General features: G+C 37.2%; 1 protein-coding gene across 1 annotated transcript; it reads right to left on the bottom strand.

The window, feature by feature from the left end:
- Window positions 1–1,116: 1,116 nt before the first annotated feature.
- Window positions 1,117–23,461, bottom strand: SLA2 (Src like adaptor 2). The gene is made up of 8 exons (XM_075177461.1): window positions 23,337–23,461; window positions 12,654–12,773; window positions 10,547–10,643; window positions 7,944–8,030; window positions 6,651–6,754; window positions 3,939–4,088; window positions 2,623–2,752; window positions 1,117–1,626 (listed from the first exon to the last, which is right to left on the bottom strand). The coding sequence occupies exons 2-8, from the start codon at window positions 12,727–12,729 to the stop codon at window positions 1,479–1,481; spliced, it is 792 nt and encodes a 263-aa protein (XP_075033562.1). The 5' UTR covers window positions 12,730–12,773; window positions 23,337–23,461; the 3' UTR covers window positions 1,117–1,478.
- Window positions 23,462–26,623: the final 3,162 nt, after the last annotated feature.

The following is a 26,623-nucleotide window of genomic DNA, read 5'->3' as shown; positions in this document are numbered from 1 at the left end:
ATCCTGTTATACTCCTGTTGGAAGCCGTGGGTGTCATATCATTTCATTTTGATTTTTTTTAAATATATTTTTATTTTTATATTTTTTTTAATCTTTGATGTAAGCAACCTCAAACAGATTGTCCTGGATTTGCACTTACCACTCAATACGCTGGCCACTGAGCATCAGAGGATTGAGACGTGACCACTACTGCTGGATAACTTATACTGTTAGCGGTTAATCACCTGGAAGGGTAAGCAGTTGGCTCTCACTGTTCTATCCTTCTACCATTTTACGTGTGACAGTAAGTCTGCCTTGTGGTTGGTTCGTGAAACAGTGTATTTAGCATTATACTTAAGAAACGCCTTGGAATTTATGTTGCTGATGCTAATTGTGAGATTCTACTTACAGGACTGGAGAAATAGAAACAGTTCCTGCACATTTATTTGGACTGAATTAATATCCGCGTCGAGTTCAGAATATTAAAAACACATTACTGGGTGCTGAACAGAAACTCATTGACTTTAATTTGACACAATTTTTTAATTTCAGTTACATCTGACCCAACGGGAAGTTGTTTATGTGTTGCTCCAACCAATGGTAGAGTTTATGATATCTAGTGAATATTATCCAGGATATTGAATATCATTTTATAGATGTTACAGATGATTAAAGTTATTAATAAATTTACTCATTTTATTGCATTTTTCTGCGTTGTGATCATTTAATTTTTGGACTGCTTAAGTGACAACCTTTTTTCTTGTTTGTCTGCCTGTCTATTTAGGGTGGTCATCCCCCTAGGCTGAGCAGTGAGAACAGCCTACTAATTTGAATATTTGGTTTACTATAATGGTTTTTATGAGATTAATTTTTTTTTTCATCATTTGAGCAGTCTTAATTTTGAGGATAAAAAAATGAATGATTTTATTGGACATAGTGCGCCATCAGGGAGATGTGTGTTTGTTTTATACCTTTAAACATGTGCCTGGGAATTATAAACAGAAAATTAAACTGATGGCAAGTAAGTGGATATAAAATGTAATTATGAATAGATCTAAAAGAAGCTCTGCACATATCTAAAAGAAGAGGTGCTGGCAAGTAAATCTAATGGGTAGATTTCAAGAACATAAAGACAAATTAGTGTTTAATTGTCTTTTAATCATAATATTACAATAGTAGACAAAACAAGCTTAAAATTCACCAATAAAAACAAGATAAAAAAAAGCTAATTGTCATCAAAATATTAGTTAAAACAGCGCAAATAATAGGCAAAGCAGCACAGCTGCAATAAATATAGAATAGTCCTTGGCAGCACGTGTCAGGAAATATTGACCCGCAATGTCTTGCTGAACAGGTACTGAACAGTCTAAATAATATTGTAATAAAGTCTGTTGGCTCTTGAAAACCTGATTTTGGAAACTGAAATTTGCCATTTCCCAAGCAACGAAGTGGCTTGCTGAAGAAGTTCTGTTTGTCTTTTCTTTTTAGAAGAACATTCCTTATGTCTTCCATAGACTCTCTCTCTCCAGAGCTGTCTCTGAGTCCAACCCTTCTGTCATAAACATGTAAGAACTGACCGCCTCCCTCAGACCCAGGCTGACCGGACAATCTTCATTCAAGTTGTTATCTTCATTGAATAATGCCGAGCTGCGGAATAAAAATAAATGATTATTTCTGGTAAACAACTTGAAATGTATTTTGTCCAGGGGTGTAAAACTAACCAACTAACCTTGACATACTAGGATTCGACTGGGCTATGAGAATACTCATACAGGGTCCCCTTCTATTTCCTGAACCTACTGTTCAGTTCATGTTCTGTTTATATCATTAAAGTGTCAAAAGCGAATAACTGATACACATATGTGGCTACTGGTTTTATTTCTGATGTATTTTAGCCTATGGATGGCACTTATCTGCCCCCTATCTGTATTAGCCATAGTTGAATATAAACTTCAAAAACACTTCCAAAATGACTACTTAATATGTAAATAGGCAACTGGATTTTCCACTTTAAGGCATCACATTTAGCCTAGGCTAGATGGCAAACATTATTTGTAAATATTAATAAACAACTTAAATATATTAAAAAAAGTGTACATCCAGATACTTTCCTTAGCTGAATTCTATAAGTTTAGGGGCTAGATTACTAAACTGTGGGTTTGAAAAAGTGGAGATGTTGCCTATAGCAACCAATCAGATTTTAGCTGTCATTTATTCTACAAAATGACAGCTAGAATCTGATTGGTTGCCGTAGGCAACATCTCCACTTTTTCAAACCCGCAGTTTAGTAATTATACCCCTAGGTGTGGTTGTCAGCAGAAAGAGTAGACTGATTTGGTTGCAGGTACTTATAAATTTGTTGCTGCTCCATAGTCAGTAGTAAAGTTATTGGATGTACATGACACATAAATCTTAGTATACAATTGTAGAAAGATCAGACACTAACTACAGAAGAATGTAACATATAATACATGTGTGACTTTGTAACTAAATCAATAGAGTGAAAAGTCAGACATTGGAATTTTCATAATAAAACCAGAAATAAGGGGTGGTCATATTGAGTTAGACAGCAAGAGAAGATAATATAGTTATTTCAGGTTTTCTACTAACGCACGTTCAATAACTTTAAATAGCAGCGCTTACCTATCTAGATCTCTCCAGTTGAGTGTTGGCCTCCTGACAATGACTGGTTCATAATTTTGGACTACAGGAGGGGTGAATCCTTGTACAATACATGGCTCCTTTAAGATGCAGCAAATTCCATCAGAGATTTCTTTAAGAAGAGAACAAATAAAAACTATGAAGCATATTTAGCCAGTTGGATGACCAGAGGACAGTGATTTGTAGAACGTTGGTAAATAAGTCAAACAATGAATGTGTCCCCAGACATGCGACACTGGACACTAGGATATGTGACATCACCTAATATTGTAGACAAAGCTGGATTATAGGTAGGGCAACTGGAGCTTGAGCCCTGGAGCCTCACAAACTAAATGGCCACCTGTCACAAAACGACATTAGTAGGAAGCAAAGCTGGGAGCGAGGAAGGCAGAGTGTGACTGCCCAGACCACAGGGAAGCCGCCTGGACAGAGTTTATGGCTTTCAATTGGTCCTCGGCGTTACTCCCACTAGGGAGTCTGCCGCTGCTGTGTGTGCAGCCTGGCAGGGTGTGACTGCATGGACCAATCGGCAGCCGCAAGCATGAGACCTTGCAGCTTCCTATTGCTCTTCGGCAGCCACACCCACCAGGCAATATACAAAAGTCAATGCTGATCACTGAGAATGACTGGTAGAGATCCTCACAATGCTTTATAAAATTACCATAGCTATTTGAAGCTCATTCATTAGGTAGTTTGGGCTTTGTGATATTATGTTATCAGTTTAGCAGAAAAAACAGACTTAACCACTTCATGACCGGAAGGCCTTTTTTTGTGTTTTTTAGTAATAACTAATGTTTTTTGTTAGAAGATATATGATTTTACTGTATGTAATCCTTCATCACAATGCTAAAAGTGGAATCTGTTTAACACCATGATGTATTTAGATTGTTTTGCGAAGATGCAATTCAGCAATACCTGAGTGATTGACTGCTGCCCCTTCTTAAGTTAAAGGGCAGGTAACTGTGTACAAAAGATGGTGCTGCCCATATAAATTAATGAGCTTTCAACTGTATTTTTTTTTAGTACAACCTAGAAAATGAAAGGAAATATGTCTATAATTGTCCCTACATTTCAGGATGAATGTATGTACAATGTATAACATACATGTGATACACACAAAGATACAAACACATGTAGCAATGGCCCAACAAGCATAAACTTGTTCCGCAGATACAAATGATGTGTTAACAGCAGATGGCCAAAGATAGGGATTTCGGAGGGAGGGTTGCAAAAGTCTGGAATCCTCCTATGCCCAGTAATGTTACTTATATATTTCCCTTTATAAAATGTGGACTTACCAGAGTAGTAGTCCACCATATCCTGGAGCGTGGGAAAGGTCAGACGAGGAGATATATAAAACCATCCATTATCTAAGTGATTGATGCGATAATGCTTGATTGAATCCCGTGTAGCTAAATTGGTTCTCTTTACTGACAAGCTGTAACACCCTGTAAGGAACACATGCTTTATATAAATAGGTATCCAATAGACCATGCAGAAACACCAGGATGTTACAGATCTATATGTTCATGGTCTATATGTGAATGAGCAGAAGTCTAGCAATAATATACTGTATTTCTATCAGTTTATAAATAGGAAAACAAAGTAGCATTGTTATAGGAGTCTGGTGGTCACTAGTACAACATCAACTTTCAGTCCCCTTATACCAACTCAGAATTGGTCCATTTGAAACCAAACCTAAGTAGCATCTTGAATAACCGCACAAAGGGATGGTTTCACTATGTATAAGCTGGATTTAGGGAAAGGCCACATAGGCAGGACATTGAGTTAAGTAAGGATGAGTACAGCAGCTACACTGTACACCCATTGTTCCATGCAATCTGAAGAACAATCAGATAAGATAGCAGAGAATGTGAAGTGTTGTGGATGGGGGCTAATTAGAACAACAAAATATTATTATAATACACACGTAATGTAAATATAGGTATAAAATCCTGTTAATAATATATTTATAAAATGTCAGTTCTAATGTCGTCACATCACTATTTATTAGATAACCTTGGCCCTGATTCATTAAGGATCTTAACTTAAGAAACTTCTTATTTAAGTCTCCTGGACAAAACCATGTTACAATGCAAGGGGTGCAAATTAGTTTTCTGTTTTGCACATAAGTTAAATACTGACTGTTTTTTCATGTAGCACACAAATATCAACTTTAAATTTCAGTGTACAGATAAGCTATCAAGTATTTGTGTGCTACATGAAAAAACAGTCAGTATTTAACTTATGTGCAAAATAGAAAACTAATTTGCACCCCTTGCATTGTAACATGGTTTTGTCCAGGAGACTTAAATAAGAAGTTTTTTAAGTTAAGATCCTTAATGAATCAGGCCCCTTGTGTATTTTATGGGATAATGCACCTCTTACTGTGAATGATTACAGATATTAGAAGTCATAGAGGATTTCTCTGTATAAAGGACGCAACATACAGTCTTATGAATTTAGATGGTCACAGAACTTCTTGGCAACTTTAACTATCCCTATAATTTACAGTGGAAACTGCATTATCTCATTTATTTTTAAACCATGTCAATTGTATTTCAGTTTCTTTAAACTAAGGCCTTTTGGCCAATATAACAATCATTGTTTTTTCCCCACTTCCTTTTGTATACCTACCACTATATTAAATAAACTGATTAGAGAACTAAATCCCACAAGCAAATTACCTATATATAAATATTGTAAAGAGCTAGAAACAAGTGGTAAAATAAGCACCATATGGACATATAGTTTATAGAAGACAAGCTTTTCTTTTTAATATATTTGCATTTACAGTTTAATAATGGACATATGACTAATGGTGGCTGCCATATTTAGAATATAATAACTTGGCACAGTCTAACAATAATTATCCATAGGCAGTAAATGCAGCCTTGAATTATTTCCTAGGCAAACTGAGCAGTGTACTTTTAACAGCCATGAATAGTTCTGTATTATACCCTTTATTGAAATATATTTTAAAATTTAGTTTTCCTACAAAACTGGCATAAGGTTGGTAAATGCAACTAGAATATATACAGATCCAATCTGAATTACATTTTTTTTTTTTTAAATCTAGTACTAACCTCTAACTTAGTTGAAGCTAATTCAGTCACGGCTCTACATCAGTAATCATAGACTGATACACCGTCATTAAAGGATATTCAATGAAATACACTAGCGGAGCAGCATACAGAAAAAGCTAGTTGAGAGAACACTGCATTGCACCTGTGTAAGAACACCAGGCTATATGGTTTCCTGTTACTAAAGTCTTCAATGCATCATTTCCATTACTCACACCACATACTGTGTGACAGGTGTGATGACTTCCTGAGGACAGATCACAACTGTAAGAGGTTCTATCGGAAATGTAACACTCAGACCCTTTAACAGAGTTATGGCAGAATATCCATTGTAGTCTAAAAGAATACCAGTTATATAGTTTAGAAGTAAATGTTTAAAATCCAGGCGCCGTATGCACTTAGGGACTCCACAGCTATGTAACTGATTTATAATGAATTGATTCTCATGAACACTGGTTCATCCCTAAACACAACTGTCTCTGTTGTGTGTAGGGTACAATCACTGAGAGACAACTCTCCCCTGTGGTAAGTCACACTTCTATTCATGCCTGCATAACACCTTCATTATTCTGTACCACAATGTGGGCAAGAAGGATGTACCCAAGTCAGGCATCACTAGCCCCCTTTCAGTCTCCTGGGTGGTACAGGACCCATAATCTTTATAACATGTTTCTGTGTGGTCACATAACACTGGCATGAAATAAAGAAGATTAGTGTAGATGAAAAGACCAGTATGCAGAGGATATTTGACATGCATTTTTAGACCATCTTTAGGTCACTGCATGAGGAAATTTATAGTGGAACAAGACTTGAATATATTTCTGGATTTTTATTTTTCGATGCATATTCTTGTTTTTCTTTATACAGTATTTATCAGATAAATTGGAATTTTCCTGACACCAGAGTTGTTTACTACCTATACTGTACCTCTTCTAGTTTCACTCTCTCGAATCAAGAAGGAACCAGTTTGGTTGCAGTTCACCAAAAGCAACTCTTCTGCTTTTTCCCGATTTATACCTTTATACAGCCACCTGAAATAACGGGGAACTTGTGGTTAGGAATTACTCTGTTCCTTATTTGTCACATGTCAAAAAGTGTGTTTATGGTACATATCTGCATGATTACAAAATGTATACTGTAGTGTTACATGTAGAATTATCTATTGAAGGCACATATCAGTCTCCAGTCCTAGGTCTTTGCAAGTGTTTAAGAATTACTGAGTTAATTCCACAATACTTATATTACATGTTTGTTCAAGTACAACACAGAAGCTCACTACATAGTACAGGGTACTATGGGATACAGCCCTGTTAATTGTGGGTTAATTTTCATAAACATCCTGCATGGTATAACTGAGGGACCTTTATATGCTATCTTGCCAATAAATACATTTTTGTTTAAGATAAACTTTTAGTTTAACACATTCTAAATTAAAATTTTAAATTCTATAAAGAGTTCCCCAGAACTGTGTATCCTTTGTGTAATTATACAGTACTTTACTCAAATGAAATACTCATAAGCTTGTGAGCAGGGCCTTCTTACCTCTCTGTCTGTCTGTATTACCTACTATAGTTTTATTACTGTGTTTGTTCCCAATTGGTGAAGTGCTGTGGAATTTGCTGGCGCTATATTAACAAATCAAAAAAGACAGTTGTCAGCCCTTGCTAGATGTAAACCCCTATACCTGGGAGGTGAGTGCATCTGATTTTAACTGCATTTTAATGGTGTTTAAGGCATATAGGTCAGTGTAGGACCTGCATACAATGAGGTGCCCTTGACGCTGGGATGCAGGGTTAAATGTTTTGATCAAAATATGAACTAATACCTCATGTTTTCATTTTACTAGATACACACAGATATCCAGTGTTAAGGATAAGCACTGAAAACTGTCTTTTTTGTTCTGTATACATATATGGACATTTATACTGCCGTGCAGATGGTACCATATATAATATGGGATATACCGAGCGCGGGCTTGTTTTTTCTCTATATGAACAAATGCAGCTGATGATGATAATGATGATAAGCCTATCACATTTATTTGAATATGGTGCCTCCCACTCATGAAACTTATTTACATACAATGCCTTTCTGATGAAGCTATGGAAAAGTCTGCCTTTGATTTCTTCAAGCGCAGCAGTATGTAGATATCATCTTCAAAGCCACTTGTGTGACTATACAGTAAATCAGATTAACATTTTTATTTCCCTATAAATATACCTGTTGTACACTTTAGCAATATAATTTCTAGGCATGTAGCATTCTCGTCCAGTAGAAACAGACATCACTTTCCACCAATCTCCATCCCTGGAAAATATAAATGTTTTGAACACTTTAAAATGATTGCAGAAAAAGAAATAAACATATGCCAAAGTTAATAGAAACATTATTAAAATTAACCTTCAACCTGGAGGAAGCCATTTTGTGGGTTGAATAAATATCCAGTCTGCTCACAAAATGGCTGCAACCAGTGGAAGACATTTACAAAACACAAAACGGCTGAGGTGCCGGGAAAGGTTTAATCTGCAGTGTACCTCAATTTCCACCAAAGTGCATAGGTTAATAGAGCAAGAGGGTGGTGTCTGCAGAGGAGCACATGCTGGAGCCAGTTGGGTGGAGTGAGGGTTTTCCTTGCGAAGTACAGAATGTGGAGCAGAATAAAACCAACATTTAATTTTGCAGAATTTGACTTTTGCACCCTGGGGGAGCCGGCGGACTTTGATTCTTGTTCTATTTTTTTACTTGGACGTATTTTGCAGCCTCGTGTTACACTTCACTGGAGAAGCAACTTTCCAGGCACTCGCCAAGCAGTATAATAAAAAGATTCACACATGTAAAGTGACATATATAATAAAACCCCCTCCCTCTCATAATTAATTTGAGGCATAATATGCCTAAATTTATCAGCATTTTAGGTGAAAAGCAGAGAAGTTTAATTTAATGAAGGCTAGATATAATGGTAAGTGTTTGACGTTGGACTTTGACGTGGCATTGCTGTGCACCTTCTCAGATTCTTCCAACTGCACACCTAGCTACACTTTTAGATTGCGGGGCCCAAGAGAAAAGTTGGTGTGCACCTTGAAGTGCATAGGGCAGATCATGTAGATGCATCAGGTGTATTGGGCTGCACATTATAGGTGACCTCCACTGTGTGCAGGCTACAAGTATGCTTTAAAATGAAATAGACAATCCAAACAGAGGCAAACTAGTTTATATACAATGCAGGCAGAAAGCAGGTAAAAATATATATATATAGGGGTATATTTACTAAACTGCGGGTTTGAAAAAGAGGAGATGTTGCCTATAGCAACCAATCAGATTCTAGCTTTCATTTATTTACTACATTCTACAAAATGACAGCTAGAATCTGATTGGTTGCTATAGGCAACATCTCCTCTTTTTCAAACCCGCAGTTTAGTAAATATACCCCATAGTCTCATTGTAAGTTAGACACATTTGAAATTTAACACAAAATAATATTTGTATTCTACAAATTTTATATTTTTCATTGGAGATTTGTGACTGCTACGCTACAAAATGTTATTTTACACCCAGGTAATCAGCAAGACACTGTTCCTTTCAGCTTTAATCACCAAAGCATTCTCTTCATCTACTCACAATGGAGACTGCTAATATTCAGTATACATTTACTAGAAAGTGCCTCAGTGATGTCACTAGTTGCTATTGAAGTGCTGGGCTGAATTCTCCTTAATGTTGGTTCAGTCCAAAGTATGGCTCCCTCTGTTGAGTTGAGATGACTGGGGCAGCTTACGCTGGGGACCATATTGTACAGAAAATACATTATATAGCTTCATTTAAATGAAACAATAAGCTAAATGGATCTGCTCAAAATTACAGTCTCTAAAATGAGAACATGTGTCCTGCTTTTGCAGAGCTGGAAATCAATAATATAGGCCTTATCTTTTATTTATGTTAAGATAGGAACAACATATTTCTTTTACTCAGTCTGGCAATCTATATTAAAAATAGCTCCCCCCAGGTCCTAAAGAAGACAACTTCTTTTAATAAATAAACCAATGAAGTATTGAGTATATACCGTATACTTTCACTGGTTTTGTAGGAGCATATAAATGTATTTCAACCAAACATACTGCATCACAATCTATAGTGGATTGGAAGCAAGACTCTTAAAAAATAATTACCTATAAAGCTAAATTTTAAATGGTCTTTTGGGGTATTTCTGTTAATTGTGATGTTGTAATCTCTACATAGAATGGCATTTTCAAATTTCTCAGTAAGCTGAATATCAGACTGTTCTCAAAGAAAGCCAAAACATTCAGAAAAAGTCCTATGAATTATGGGTAGAGGTATGCAAATTACCACGTCTTGTCCTTCTTCAGGTTCATATAGTCTGTATAAACAGCACAGTCTGAGGCAAAAAGGCATAAAATGATAATTTGCACATTCCTCCTTCAGAAAGGTCAACCTGACTAATTCCATTAACTTGAGTTTAATTAATTACCTAATAAAAAGTATGTCCCTTACATGAATTAATAAATTCAGCTCAAATGAATGTAGAAGGAATGGGTTAGGTTGACTGGTATGCTGCCCACAATTCCTAGATTGGAATGGCAGAAATTTTCAGTTTGGTTTGATGTGGACATAACTTGCATTTTAGATTGCACATATATTTGTATTATCATTACCCAGAGTACCTGAATGCCGAAACAAGCATGGCATAAAGTGTATGCCTTGCAAATGTTTATTTTAATTTAAGTTATGGTGAGCTGAGGTGCTGAAATGTATTTAAATTGCATTATGTTCAGCTTTCAGGAAAAAACAAGCTGTTTGAGGTCACTCACTCAGAAAGGATGTTCAGCTGCTCTCCAATGCGAACACTTATATCAACTTGACCACCGACTGGAAAATTGTACAAAGCCACAAATACGCACTTGTCCACTGTTGACAAAAATAAGAATTGTGAAACAAATGTTCTTTGTGCTACATGTTTTGAACATACAGCAAAACTTGGAACAGTTTGGCAACAAAATTAAACAAGCTTACGCATCTCTAACGAAGAGTGTATAGAGTTACAACTGACTAAAGCAATAGATACAAAATGTAAAAAGACGTATTCCCCCAACCGAGAATATGTTTATTTGTAAAGTATTGTTATTGACTTTTCTGCTGATTTCTGAAGAAAAAATAGGCATATGTTGTTTCTAACCTATCTACATGTGGCTGATATGCAGGAGATTGTGGCTGATTTGTATCGAGTTAGTTTTAAACAACAAATCTGCTCCCCCACCTGCTCTTCCCCATTCACTGCAAAGAATCCTTGGTGGGTGGAAACCACAACCACTGTTTTTTCTATTAAAAATATTGCTGCACTTTGGTGAATGTTGGATTAGCAGCTAAGTGCAATTTAACGTACCTCATTAAGACCCGTAATAAAAGCAAAATACACAAAACCAATGCACAAGCCACCCATTGCAAAGATTCACATTTTGGGCCTCATGTGAAGTTAGGAGCAAAGCAATAAAGGTACATATTGCACGTTGCACTCCAGGGGGGTGGCGCAAATTCAAAAGGTGCAGACATATTTAGAGTTGGGAGTGGGCGAATTCTAGCCCAACTCTAAATTGCAGTGTATTTTTCCTGAATGCTAATAAAATAATCTGAATCTTTTCCTGTACATTATAGCTGCAAAGCTATCAGGGCCTCTCAGAACCTTACTATATAGTAACTGAGGCAGAACTGACTGCATGTGTCTGCACAGCAGTTCTTGGTTCAGCTAGATTTCTTGTAGCTAGCAAGAAATTAGGATCCACTTCAAAACATTTGGAGCCAACATATACTGAGCCATATTTGGTACCAGGTATAATATGTTGAGTGATGCCAAGTGCTAAATATAATAATAGGTATATTATATCTGGTGCCAAGCCCAATAGGCAAAGCCATGTCTGGACCCCCATCTAAAATACAGACCCACATATGGTACCCTGTCTAAAATACACAACCATATCTGGTGCTCAGTCTAATACGCAAACCCATATCTGGTGCCAAACCTAAGATGCAGACCCATATCCAGTGCCATATCTGGTGCCAAGCCTAAGATACAGACCCATATCCAGTGCCATATCTGGTGCCAAGCCTAAGATGCAGACCCATATCCAATGCCATATCTGGTGCCAATCGTTAGGTGCAGACCCATATCCAGTGCCATATCTAGAGCCCAGCCTAATATACAGACCCATATCCAGTGCCATATCTGGTGCCCAGCCTAATATGCAGACCCATATCAAGTGCTATATCTAGAGCCCAGCCTAATATGCAGACCCATATCAAGTGCTATATCTGGTGTCCAGCCTAATATGCAAACCCATATCAAGTGCCATATCTGGTGCCAAGCCTATGATGGAGACCCATATCCAGTGCCATATCTGGTGCCCAGCCTAAGACGCAGACCCATATCTAGTGCCATATCTGGTGCCAAGCCTTAGGTGCACACCCATATCCAGTGCCATATCTAGAGCCCAGCCTAATATGCAGACCCATATCAAGTGCCATATTTGGTGTCCAGCCTAAGACGCAGACCCATACCCAGTGCCATATCTGGTGCCAAGCCTAATATGCAGACCCATATTCAATGCCATATCTGGTGCCCAGCCTAATATGCAGACCCATATCCAGTGCCATATTTGGTGCTCAGCCTAATATGCAGACCCATATCCAATGCCAAATCTGGTGCCCAGCCTAATATGCAGACTCATATCCAACATAAAAATAAATTAGATTAGGAGTGCATACAGCTATACATACGTCTGTGTGTGAATGTATATGTGTACACATAAATAATAAGTATGTACATAGTGCAATGCTTTAGTCATATTCTTATTACAAAATTATGGTTTTTTTCTAACAAGAACCTACAATTTGATGAAACTATAAGAATAACATATCTCATACCAGTATGATTTATTTGAGCGTTGGCCATAGTTGTCTGAATTGCTGAATATCCTCTTTTGCTGGGTAAGTTTCCCATTCCTTCTGGTGTTTCAATTGTGAAAATCCTTTAGTAGTAACAATCTGCCAGAAATCAAAGCCATGTTATTATACACGCAGCTTGATCAGTCTACTGCTTATAGGTGTTTAACTTTATAATTATTTAGCAATTGCCATAATACGATTACTAATTCATGCCTAAACACACAGCACCAGTAATACATTAAAGCAGAGATGGATGTTGCTAATCTGTCCTTATAAAACACTGAACAATGGCATGCATTGATGAATATTTATCTATGTTCTCTGAATTATTTCATAGAAGCAAAGGTATATTTTTATAAAACTTTTTTTTAATACATAATTTGTGTATTTATAATTTATACATAGAACCATTTATCCTTTACATAAGGTTTGTGGACAAATTTAGACAAGCCTAATGCAGGGCTGGGACTACCAGCCGCCTATGTGTTAATTAACCCTTAAACATTAAGGATTGTATGTTTTTAATCATCATTTTATTGATGTAAGATGACCATTAGTTTCTAAATCTAAAATAGACAATATCTTACATGTACCTATACACTTTATAGGACATATTTGAATCAAAACTTAAAATGTTGTATTGGATGAAGTTGACGGAGTTAAAATAATAAATTAAATTTAACTTAACTTATATGCACTATTTGCCAGATCCAGTGACAAGGCAGCCTTGTAAGTATCTTACACTCAAGTGGATCTGATGAACAGCACATACACACTGTCTTATGCAACAATGGCACGGAATAGGTGAAAGCAAAAAAAATGAAAGTAAATTAAGCACAAAAGCTTCTTGTATATACTACTTAAGTTGATACAATGAAGAAGTATTGATGACAGTAAGAATTACAAAAGTGTATTAAGTAGATGTGTTGCCATTCCAGATACACAATGGGCCTGAGTCATTAAAGAGAAAAAGGCAAATATTTGATCATGGACAAACCAAGTTACAATGCAAGGGGTGTAAATTGGTTTATTATTATGCACATAAAAAAAATACTGGCTTTTTTGTCATTTAGCACACAAATACTTGATAACTTTATTTTTACAATGAAATTTAAAGTTCATGTAGGACATGCCCTGCCCCAACTATAAATCTGTCCCCACATTTTAAATTTACCTCCCCCTCCAATGCAACATGGTTTCGCCAAGGTGCAAAGTTACTCCTTTTTATTGCTTTGCTCTCCTTAATGACTCAGGCCCAATATATTTAAAAGTATATCTCTAAAAGTGTACACTGGTATAAATGTTCTATTATATACAATAAAGAACAGCATTCTACAGAAAGTGGAAGGAAGCATTCTGTACCAAGTCCCAGGTTGTGCCTTGTCTCATTATCCGATTCCCACACAAGCACTGTCTATATAACCATGTGCCCTCGTGTCTCCCCTTGTTACAGAGAAACTCCCTCTCTGCCACTTTACTGGCCTTGGGAACCCTGTATGTAGTGTGTGCTCTGTCTACAGGTAATAGTCACATCGGGTGCATTGAAACTCCTAATATCTATATCATTGCATACAGGACACACCAGGGTTCCACCTAAAAAGTATCCAGTTACCCACTGTAGAAAATGGATGCTCTGAAACCACTGTGTTCTTTTTCTGTTTATTTATACAAGTGAAGGAACAAACTTTAACATTATTGTGTATATTACTAATACAAAAAGCTTCCAATCTCTTCTACGATGGAAAATTAGTCACACATTTTCCCAATGTATGCTGCATACATTTCACATCACAAGGATGATAAGGTGCTCAGTTTTGCGTGGGTGATGGGAGGACCATTCTTTCATAATAAAGATTAGTTATGATAAGATAAAAAGACAGAGAGCGGAACAACTGTGAAACAGACATCAGATAATATCAAGGACTTATGAAAAAGGAACAAGAAAATATGAACACTTAAAAAAAAATGTTATTGTAAGATATAAACGTGTGGACACATGCTGGGAAATAAAAGTCTAACATTTAATTAGTACATTTCTTTAATGAGTATATTTATTACTTTTAATGCAATCTGTGAAATTGAGATATATGAATATGTATTATATAATTTTCCTATGAAGATGGTGAATGAAGTTTTAACCTGTTAAGTACCTTTGTACGCCTTTATTAGACATAATGAATATCTGAACTAGGGCTCTAAAGTCTTGTTTTGATAATTAGTTGCAAAGCACCCCTAATATTGAATAAACTCTAATAAGTTGCTTTATGTTAAAATATTGCCCATTTTTTGTGATGTAATGAAATATGTATGACACAGATGCACAGTTTCTATCTAATGTTACTAATTCATCGATGTGAACACAATTCTGTTCCCCAACTTCTCTGTCTCGTCCGGTATCCTTTTGGTATTTCAGCCAGTACTGCATTTATTTACACTTACATACACATTCATCCACACCACAATGACTATCATAGTTTAGCTATAACTACACTGTAACTAACATTGAAATAATTTGCCAGCTTTAATTCCTACAATAATGCTTCACACTGTTTCAACTACAGGTTTTTAAAATGTATTAATAGATTTACTTTTGTCGTTCTGATTTTAAAGTTGTGTAAAAAAAGCTGTATCTTATAATACGTTATATTTATTAAAAAAAAACAACAATCATAACAAAAGGATGTAAAAGTTTTGAGGGCCAAGGTTGTTCTTAGAAGAGTTATATATAGACATTACCTCCCAGCTGTGGTTGGGGTTAAGAACCAAAGGAAAATATAAAAGTGGCTAAGTTGAAGAAAGAGTGTTACTTCTGCTATCTTTAATTGTTAATTAGAATTCTGTTGTATTTACTGGGTCTAATGTAAGAAAAGTTTTTTGTCTTTTCCTTGTGTTTTCTAATTAGCTTTTTAGGAATACAGTTTAATGCATCTAAATATACACTTGCGAAATCAATATTTTTTAGATTGTTTGTTTTATGTATTTATTTATGAGTTCACACTACACTATGTTTGATTTATGGCACTGCATATACAGTCATTTATTTTATATATTATACAAATGTTTTACATTACATTGTTAAAAAATGTGTGATACTATAGATAAGTTTAAGATAAAAAGTTGATCTATATTTCTTAAACTGTTCATGCAAAGAAAATAGTGTGAAATTGATCATTAGTTCTGGTTGCAAAATATAGAACATGACACATGACCCCTTCCACCTAGTACAACAGTGTCTGCTGCCAAACTTCCCACATATTTTATTATTAAATTAATTGAGCGGGTTCGGGAGCAGAATATTTTGTAGAGGGCCGGTGGCAGAGCATGTTAAAGTGTTTGCAGGTTGTTGACTGTAATAGTCATATGATTCTCAAAAATAGTTGAAATAGTGGACATGCTAGCTGATTTTAGTTAAAGTTCTGTTTTATTTAAATCTTATTCTTAGATAATTGAGATTTTTTTGTGCCCACAATGTGTCTGTGTACAACCACACACACACACACACACACACACACACACACACAGCCTCAGCCAGTTTTATTGAGTAAGCAAACAAAAGAAAACTCCAAAATAAACACTTTGCTGTCGGCTCTAACTAAACACTGGTCACTCCTGACTAACAAACTAAGACAAAACAAAGAGAAGTTTCAGCACAGTAACTAACAGGCAGATATCAGGATTTCAGACACTCTGCAGCCCCTGTCCCCAGGCAGTGAGAGACGACTGAGTTTACTAGCACCACTCAGGTGCAACTCATGACTACTAGCAGAATCACTGGTAACTTGGAAGACCCGGTTAATAGGCCTTCTGGATGGAGCCCGCCCTCACACCCCCATCCATAAACCCCAGGACCCTTTTCCGGTTTTTAAACAGGCCTATAGCCCTTCAGCAGCTCACAGACAGTTACATTTTCCTGGGGATTTAAAACAAGTATATATTTATATATATATATATATATATATATATATATATAATACTGTGCAAAAGTTTTAGGCAAGTGTGGAAAAAATGCTGCAAAGTAAGAATGCTTTTAAAAATAGGAGTGATAATAATTTATTTTTATCAATTAAGAAAATGCAAAGTGAATGAACAGAAAAGAACACTAAATCAAATCAATATTTGGTGTGACCACCCTTTGTCTTCAAAACAGCATCAATGCATCAATTCTTCTAGGTACACTTGCACACAGTTTTGGAAGGAACTCGGCAGGGAGGTTGTTCCAAACATCTTTGAGAACTAACCACAGATCTTCTGTGGATGCAGGCTTGCTCAAATCCTTCTGTCTCTACATGTAAACCCAGACAGACTCGATGATGTTGAGATGAGGGGCTCTGTGAGCCATATCATCACCAGGACTCCTTGTTCTTCTTTACAATGAAGACAGTTCTTAATGACATTGGCTGTATGTTTGAGGTCATTGTCGTGGTGTAGAATAAATTTGGAGCCAATCAGATGCCTCCCTGATAGCATTGCATGATGGATAAGTACCTGCCTGTATTTCTCAGAATTGAGGACACCATTAATCCTGACCAAATCCCCAACTACATTTGCTGAAATGCAGCCCCAAATTAGCAAGGAACCTCCACCATGCTTTTTTACTATCATTATCATCATCACCATTTATTTATATAGCGTCACTGTTTCCGCAGTGCTGTACAGAGAACTCACTCACATCAGTCCCTGCCCCATTGGAGCTTACAGACTAAATTCCCTAACACACACACACACACACACACACACACACAGAGACTAGGGTCAATTTTGATAGCAGCCAATTAACCTACCAGTAGGTTTTTGGAATGTGGGAGGAAACCGGAGCACCCGGAGGAAACCCACGCAAACACGGGGAGAACATACTATTGCCTGTAGACACTGATTATTGTACAGCTTTCCAACTTACATTGGGAACTTCTTTGTTACATGTCACTTTTGTGCATTTGTGAGGGTATAAATGCACTAACCAGCATCATACGTATCTGGATAGTAAAAAAGCCATCCCACTGAAAGCTTAGGTTGACTCATATTTACGGGCACTTCTTGAGCACCCATAAAAATCAGTATATTTGCAAAGACATCTACTAATCAGAGGCCGCCTCTATAAAGTAACTCTCTTCACCCTTGGAATCTCATTTATTTATCTCGCCATGTAAAACAAAATCTCTATATTTTTCATGCTCGCAGACATGAATGTTCCATTATACTGTCCACACCACCAGCAGACAATCTGCTTACGTATAAAATAAGAAAAAATGACAATTAAGGAAAAGGTTGAAAAATAAACTGTAGATGGGATCCTAACAAAACATAAAAAATGTGGCCATGGTGATGAAACCAGGACAACTTGCAATTATGCCACCTTAGGCCCCAGCCTATGTTGCATTTCCACAAATCTAGTCCTGGTTGTCCCTCCCAAACGCCAGTGGTAGTGACACATTATAACAGTTTCCTAAGAATGACAGTGTCTGCCACTCTAGTCTCATTTTTTTGAAAAAAATACATTGTGCTTGATTCATTAAGGATCTTAACTTAAGAAACTTCTTATTTAAGTCTCCTGGTCAAAACCATGTTACAATGCAAGGGGTGCAAATTAGCATTCTGTTTTGCACATAAGTTAAATATTGACTGTTTTTTCATGTAGCACACAAATACTTGATAGCTTATTTCTACACTGACATTAAAGTTGATATTTGTGTGCTACATGAAAAAAGAGACAGTATTTAACTTATGTGCAAAACAGAATACTAATTTGCACCCCTTGCATTGTAACATGGTTTTGTCCAGGAGACTTAAATAAGAAGTTTCTTAAGTTAAGATCCTTAATGAATCAGGGCCATTATTGTTTCAATTTTACATAGATGTTTTTTTCATTCACCAATGCATGGACCAACATAAATATAAACAGTATAAGATTGAAACAGAGGGACAAGGTTGTAATATTCATATTCTTTACAGAACCAAGAAATCAACATAAAAAAATAGGAAGCAACAGCAAGAAGTGGGATGTATATTTTACAAAGTGTATAATGTTTAAATGTTTAGATACTTCTAGAGCCAGTTCTTTGTACAGTGCAAGTAAAAGGCACATTTTTACTTAATAACCCATTTGTACCTCCAAAAAAAATACCTAATCCAATTACTTATTATATGCCTCAATTTATAACATAAACAACTGACCCATTATGATGAAACGCTATTTCCACATACAGTGCACTTGCTAGACCTGAATACGTTTTTCATTACTAATCCTGTACACATGTTGACATATTAATCCCAGTATACCAACGTCTGCGCAGCTAGACACCATTTTTTTCATTTAATAGGTTAATCATAATGACAGGAACTAGCAATGTTTAACTAGTACAATTATTCAATAGGTTTTGCTTAAAGAAAAGAGGAAGGAAACTTTTTTGAACACAATTTATTGAGCCGTCTCATGAAAGTGATTACTAAGTACTACAGTTCTAAGACATTAGGGGGTTCCTTGAAGAGTAAAGCATAACATTTGACTTAGAGGTTGATGCTGACTAAGAAGTGTTACCAACTGAGGTCTATTAGGGAAAATAAATTGCAACGAGAAGTAATATTGATACTGAAAAAACTTAGGGGGCTCCATCTTCCAACACATGGAGTAACAGATTTATAAACAGGTTGTTTATAGGATCACAGACAGAATAGGATGCTCAAATTAATCTCTGTTTTATGTATTGTACTGGGGTGTGCACGCCTATTGTATTAGATTCTTATTCGCCCAGCAATGTCTGTGTGTAACCAGACTTAAAGTGGACACCCTTATGTATATGAAACAATTTCTATTAAATTATTTATATATACAACTTATTTAGATTTATACTATTGTGTTTAATGCGTAGTTGCAATAAATAAATATGTTATAATACACAGTTGTATCTAGTTAGCAGCCCACATGACATGAATTTTCCCAGTGGATTGGGCCACTTGGTTAATTTAATAGACCCAGGAAGTTCCAGTTCTGACCCTATTAGTAAGTAATGTTCATCTGAAGTATTAGCGCATGGGGAAAGGCATGATGGTATATAGACAAGAGTAACTTGTTTGCTCGAAAATGATTCCCCCCCCCCCTCCAGGGCTGCACTGAGATCCTGCCACAAGGTAAGTTATTTAGCTTCAATGATAAAGCTCTGTAGGGTGGATTGTAACGTAGGAATTTAATTTCCCACGATCTGCCACATAGTGCCCCCGGAATGGTCGTGAAGATACTGTGCAGCATGTAAATTCACTGATTTTATTTCGCACCCGATAACGGTGCGCAGGAAAATCAACAATGTTAATGTAGTATCCGGAAATTAACTCTTTGAATTCCCCCCTAAAAGTGAGAAAATAAGGTCTTATGACCAGTTATGCTACATTCAAACATTACAATAAAATGTTCCTCTACACCTTGTACTTTTCAGATGGTTCAAACTTTGTTGTGTAAAAAAAAAGCAAAAAAATAGTGGCCTACCATTACTCATGGGGGGGCTGGCAAATTTTAGCCCGGGAGGGTAAGACTAGACTCAGAAGCCTATTAGGAACATATTTAAGGTTAAAAAAATGCTGTTAGCCCAGTGAACCAGCCCAAGGTAGCCCACTATGGGACTGGCCTGGGGGGGGGGGGTTATTAATCCATTTGCTGTTGACTTTACCAAACTCTAACAAGAGTAAAGGATGGAGAAAGAAAATAATAACTTGTTGTTCAATTTCTCCTCTTAGTATACTGAGTTGATTGTTTGTTACAAGCTTTCCTGATGCTCCTGAAGCAATCATTAAGATGTAGGTGATATTATTCTAACATTTTCTGTGCACAAATATTTGCCATGACAAATTAATTAGTTTGCCAACAACAGGAAAAATATTTTATTTTTATTTTTTTTTAAAAAAAAAGATACAGTCATAGATTAATTCTGTTTACTGATCACTGTACCAGCAGCAATAATTCTGCGTGTGTTTAAAGACTGCAGTCTAAAGAGTAAAGACACGGCAGCACAGGCAGTTATAACCCCCGCATACTTATTATGATAAAGCAGACTAACCAGGCAATGTTTTCGAGGAGCACCTCTTTCAAGCTTGTGATGAATATAGAATAGAATATAGAGGTTATAGTGTGCCGTGTTCATCCAATGTTATCGATTACATTTGAAATTTTTGTACTGAGCATGGGTGCACATTTATTTAAACATTGTAGATAAATATTCTAACAAATATATCTGCCTCCCAGAACTCACCATTTCTACAATCTGACTCTCATCAGTTAAATTCTATCTATTATAGCATTTATTTAATATTCACACATTGTATTTTTATATACTGTTTTTCTTTTCATACAGTTTAATACCATCATAAAAAAAGAGAGCAGCAGGAGACATGGCCAGCGATGGCATTACCAGCGCACCCCTGCCGGAGTTTGCACATACACAGTTATGCCCCTTTCCCCCCAAAACCAGGTGACTATTCCGATCGTCAAGACATGGACTCAGATTCTAAGGGGGTAGGTGCTAGCAGCAAAAAAAGTATTCATGGCATGTCACCAGTGGCTGTAAGCTACATGGTTTTCATAGAAGGCCTAATGATTTAAAACTTCTACTATCCACAGCCTCATATTTTGCAGAATGTCTATTACTAGTATGTATTTTATACTACTATCATTTGTAGATCATTAACTAAGTTTATTTGCGCAGTGCCATCTTTACCTTCCATTCCATGTCATTGTGTGCATTTTATTTGCATCATGATCCCTGGAAAGCACAGAGCTGCTTCATATGTCTGCACTTTATAGGACAATATTCATTTCTAAAATTCTGCAGAACATTGTTCTGTTCCAACTGTATATTTTGTGAAATATCTATTTTCTTCTTAAATTAGGATAAACTCGTGTATTTTTTAGCTCTTCACACTGTTAATACCGTGTATTGGCTGTAATGGGGCATATTCTTGCTTCATGGTAAATGCACATCTGAACTTGTGTGTGGCACTTGTCTTTCCTGAATTATAGCCATGTGCATATAGCTTTACATTAACTCCTCCATATGTTCATCTTCCATATGTACAATACCCGAATTTAGGCTAAATAAGTGTTTTTGATGACTGTATAAAAGGGCTCTGATACTTGGAAACAAAGAGAAGCTCCGAACCCAATTTCATGTATTTGATCATTTATTCTCAAGTCGTTCTGTGAGGAAACTCCCTTTCTGAAATTCATTTATTGTTATGTACACTTGTACCACAACTAGCAAATATACATGTTTGGCACCATCTAGCAATGATCTGTTGCAATGTTTTTTTAATTATGCTGCCTTAGCTATTGTTTGTGAATATGCTCTAAATATGTTATTGTTCATACAACAAGCTCATTACCCGCTATTCAATAACCCCCGTACATTACTTTTACTAGGGCAAATGCTGCTCAAGTTCGCAAATGCTCACATACAGCCCAGGATCTATTCAAACAAATGCATCTAGTAGTCACTATGGAAGAATTCAAAGATAACAGAAGCTACAGAAAAGCTTGGCACATCTGTTCTATCAGCTATAAGTTCTTCAGTCCTGTCATTTTCACATAAATTAGTATAGTTATAAACCCATTTATCTTTCCGAACTTTAATTTCTAACTAGATGAAATCTTCCTCTAAAATGTAATAATGTTATAAACATTCTTTTAAACGATTCAGACTGCAATTCTTAATTTCCAAGGACAGTCCCGCGATTTAAAGTTTGTTTTTTCTATCGAGGTGTTCAAATTTTAAATATTGACATCTGTAAACTACATTTTCCTTGGTTCATTATATAAAGTGCTAGTCTCACAGGTTCCTATTTTCTAGGCTGTTAATATTTATCAGAATGTTTACAATGTAAAAGAACATTAGAACTAGTATTAGCAAACATATCACCAGCATTGTTACACACAATGGTCTACCTAGACAATACAGTGCGTGAGTGACAGAGATGGACCTGCTCAGTCTCAAACAGACCCTAGAAATTTTAAAGCAACTGGGCAACCCAAGAAATGCCCAAGATGCACATATATTATTATTATTATTATTATTATTATTATTATTATTATTATCATCACATATACACCTATTATCTCAACGTTTTACATGACCAAAAAAGGACAGATAAGATTGTCAGAACAAATAGACCCTTTGTGGGAATTATACACGTGTATGCACTACTTGCTAAGAAAATTATTATGCACCGTTATAAACACCAAAAGGCATATATAAACAGTAATAATAAATAATGTGTTAACCATAAAAAATACTGAAACTAAACAGATTCATTCGTATTTCTGTTCTGACATATACATATGCCCCTGGGGCATTTTTGTTGGAAAGAGGGAATGAAGAATTTAGATCCAATATATAGATTTCAATGTATGTACTAAATCCATTTGACCTCAAGTGGATTCACACACTGATTTTAAAATGTAAGAAACATATTACATAGCTGTCGCATGAACACAATGCAAATAACAAAGATATAGAAAATGGTTTAGAAAAGTGACAACGATAACAACTGCAGCTTCCAACTATAAAATTGTAGCATTCAAAGTTTTTAAGCAAAACTGTATCCATGACAAACCTCCTTAAATATCCACAAATATTCTACATTGCTAGTGCTCATTAATATAGTATGAATCATACAACTTACTTTGCTAGCATGTTTTATCAGCAGGGAGTGAAGTCTGCTCTGACTATTCCTGTCAGTGAGAGCTAATGAGAGCTACAGTCTCCAGTATGACAGCTAATTTGTTAATGAACAGGGTATAGAGTCAGACGGGGACGGGGCTTGTGTGGGCAGTCTCTGCAGCAACCTGACTATTACAGCACCATGACATCACTCCCAGAAGTCAGAGGGGAGACCTGAGTGATGTCAGGGAGAGCAATGTAGGAGTGTGTGTGAAACTGCCAGTCTAACCTGACTTGTGTCACGGATTGTATGGTGTAACATCACTATACCCGTAGGTCACGGAAAGTACAGGTTGTTTGTGAGTCCCTTTGAAAAATAAAGAACCCAGCACAGCAGCCAAACGTAATAGATCTTCTCTCCTTAAACCACACGTCAGGGAACCCCAGACCGCAAATCTCCCTGTAGCAATTTATTTATCCTTAGTTAAAGGAGCATTCTAAGATAAGTTCAGCTTAACCGGCTTCACTCATTTGATGTACACAGCTGTAAACACATGATCTTAAGAAAAATAAATAGGATGCAGAAGATTTTTTTTGTTGCTTTTTTTTAAAGCTAATATTCCCCTCATCCCAGTTAGCAGAAGTGTACAGGTACCACACTACCACAGCTGGGTAAAGTCATCCCGGCACCAACGCTGCTAGGAGTTGTTATCCCGTTTGCCACTCTAAAAGATGAGAGTGCTGCCGCTGAACATGTGGGGTGTGCAAAAATGTCAATACTTTTTTTGCAGACATTGTAAAATTAAGTGAAATTAAATCTTACTACTTAAGCAATAGGGATATATATATATATATATATATATATATATATATATATACATCTATATCAATCGGGAATGAGCGGGCTCGGATTCCCGCAATCCGAACACCCCCGAACAGTGCGGATCCGAGCCCGATCCGAGCACTGTTCGGGTATTTCTGCTGATGGCAAAAATGAAAACGAGACTTTAAGTCATAATCCCGCCGTCGGATCTCGCGAGATCCGGATTCTTTATATTCCCCGCTTGCCGCCGCCATCTTCACTCGGGCATTGATCAAGGAAGAGGGAGGGTGTGTTAGGTGTCCTCTGTCCTGCTCTTTCTCGTGGTGCTGTCCTGTGCTGTGTCCTGCTGAGTCCAGTGGTGCTGTGTCCTGTGCTCTGTCCTGCTGAGTCCAGTGGTGCTGTGTCCTGTGCTCTGTCCTGCTTAGTCCATTGGTACTGCAATATAACTACGTTCACTGTTCCTGCAGTATATAAGTCCATTGGTACTGCAATATAACTACGTTCACTGTTCCTGCAGTAAATAAGTCCATTGGTACTGCAATATAACTACGTTCACTGTTCCTGCAGTATATAAGTCCATTGGTACTGCAATATAACTACGTTCACTGTTCCTGCAGTATATAAGTCCATTGGTACTGCAATATAACTACGTTCACTGTTCCTGCAGTATATAAGTCCATTGGTACTGCAATATAACTACGTTCACTGTTCCTGCAGTATATAAGTCCATTGGTACTGCAATATAACTACGTTCACTGTTCCTGCAGTATATAAGTCCATTGGTACTGCAATATAACTACGTTCACTGTTCCTGCAGTATATAAGTCCATTGGTACTGCTGTATAACTCCAGTCCAGTGGTACTGTCCTGTGCCGCATATAATTTTTAAAGGCTTTGACGAGTGTGTGTGGTTTAGGGGTACGCTCTCTTGTGCTGCATATAATGGAGAACCAAAATTTGGAGGATAAAGTAGGGAAGGATCAACAACCACTTCCTCTTAATGCTGAAGCTGCTGCCACTAGTCATGACATAGACAATGAAATGCCATCAACGTTGTCTGCCAAGGCCGATGCCCAATTTCATAGTAGAGGGCATGTAAAATCCTAAAAGCCAAAGGTCACTAAAATGATCCAAAAAAAGAAATTGAAATCATCTGAGGAGAAACGTAAACTTGCCAATATGCCATTTACGACACGGAGTGGCAAGGAACGGCTTAGGCCCTGGCCCGTGTTCATGACTAGTGGTTCAGCTTCACCCAAGGATCAAATCCCTCCTCCTCCCCCCCCTCTAAAAAATTTAAGAGATTTAAGCTGTCATCAACAACACAGCAAACAACTCTGTCTTCTAAAGAGATGTCATCACAAATCCCCAAGGCGAGTCCAAGGGTGTTGGTGGTTGCGAAGCCTGACCTTCCCATCACTGTACGGGAAGAGGTGGCTCCTTCCACCATTTGCAGCACGCCCTCTGCATATGCTGGAAGGATCACCCACAGTGCAGTTACAGATTTGGATAATGAAGGTGTCAATGTTGTACACCGGGAGGAGGATATTGATGTAGCTGGCGCTGAGGAGGAACTTGACGAGGAAGATAGATGCTGATGTGGTTATCTTAAATGAGGCACCAGGGGGGGAAACAGTTGTTGTCCATGGGATGAAAAAGCCCATCGTCATGCCTGGGCAGAAGACCAAAAAAATCCACCTCTTCGGTCTGGAATTATTTCTATCCCAATCCGGACAACAATTGTATTGCCATATGTAGTTTATGTGAAGCTGCAATAAGCAGGGGTAAGGATCTTGGCCACCTAGGGACATCCTCCCTTCTACGTCACCTGAAGACCCTTCATAATTCAGTGTTTAGTTCAAGAACTGTGGCTAGGACCGTCAGCAGTCCAGGGACACCTAAATCCCTTGGTCCTGTTGTATCCACACCAGCAACACCCTCCTCGACAATTTCCTCCACGATCTCGATCAGAGAAAGTCCTGCAGGCCATGTCACCGGAATGACTGAGTCCTCTTCAATCCGGGATTCTTCCGGAGGATCCTGCAGCGGTACGCCTACTACTGCCGCTGCTGCTGTTGCTGCTGGAAGTCGGTCATCTTCCCAGAGGGGAAGTCGTAAGACCGCTACGTCTTTCACTAAACAATTGACCGTACAACAGTCGTTTGCCATGAGCACGAAGTACGACAGCAGTCATCCTATAGCAAAGTGGATAACTGCATCCTTGACAGCTATGTTGGTGTTAGACGTGCGTCCGGTGTCCGCCATCAGTGGAGTGGGATTTAGATGGTTGATGGAGGTATTGTGTCCCCGGTACCAAATCCCGTCTAGATTCTACTTCACTAGGCAGGCGATACTCGGGATGTACAGAGAAGTACGAAAAAGTGTCCTCAGTGCTCTGAAAAATGCGGTTGTACCCACTGTCCACTTAACCATGGACATGTGGACAAGTGGTTCATGGCAAACTAAGGACTATATGACTGTGAAAG

Source organism: Mixophyes fleayi, chromosome 6 (genome assembly GCF_038048845.1).
Source record: "Mixophyes fleayi isolate aMixFle1 chromosome 6, aMixFle1.hap1, whole genome shotgun sequence".
Taxonomy (NCBI): domain Eukaryota; kingdom Metazoa; phylum Chordata; class Amphibia; order Anura; family Limnodynastidae; genus Mixophyes; species Mixophyes fleayi.
The sequence above is the reverse complement of the archived record's forward strand: the minus strand, read 5'-3'. Positions and strand labels throughout refer to the sequence as shown.

Bases quoted from the DNA above. Each gene is read 5' to 3' on its own strand.
- SLA2 (XM_075177461.1), bottom strand. From the start codon at position 12,729: ATGGGAAACTTACCCAGCAAAAGAGGATATTCAGCAATTCAGACAACT. The intron at 8,031-10,546 runs GTGAGTGACCTC...TATATTTTCCAG, and splicing joins CAGCTGAACATCCTTTCTGA to GGATGGAGATTGGTGGAAAG. The intron at 1,627-2,622 runs GTAAGCGCTGCT...TTTATTCCGCAG, and splicing joins AACTGGAGAGATCTAGATAG to CTCGGCATTATTCAATGAAG.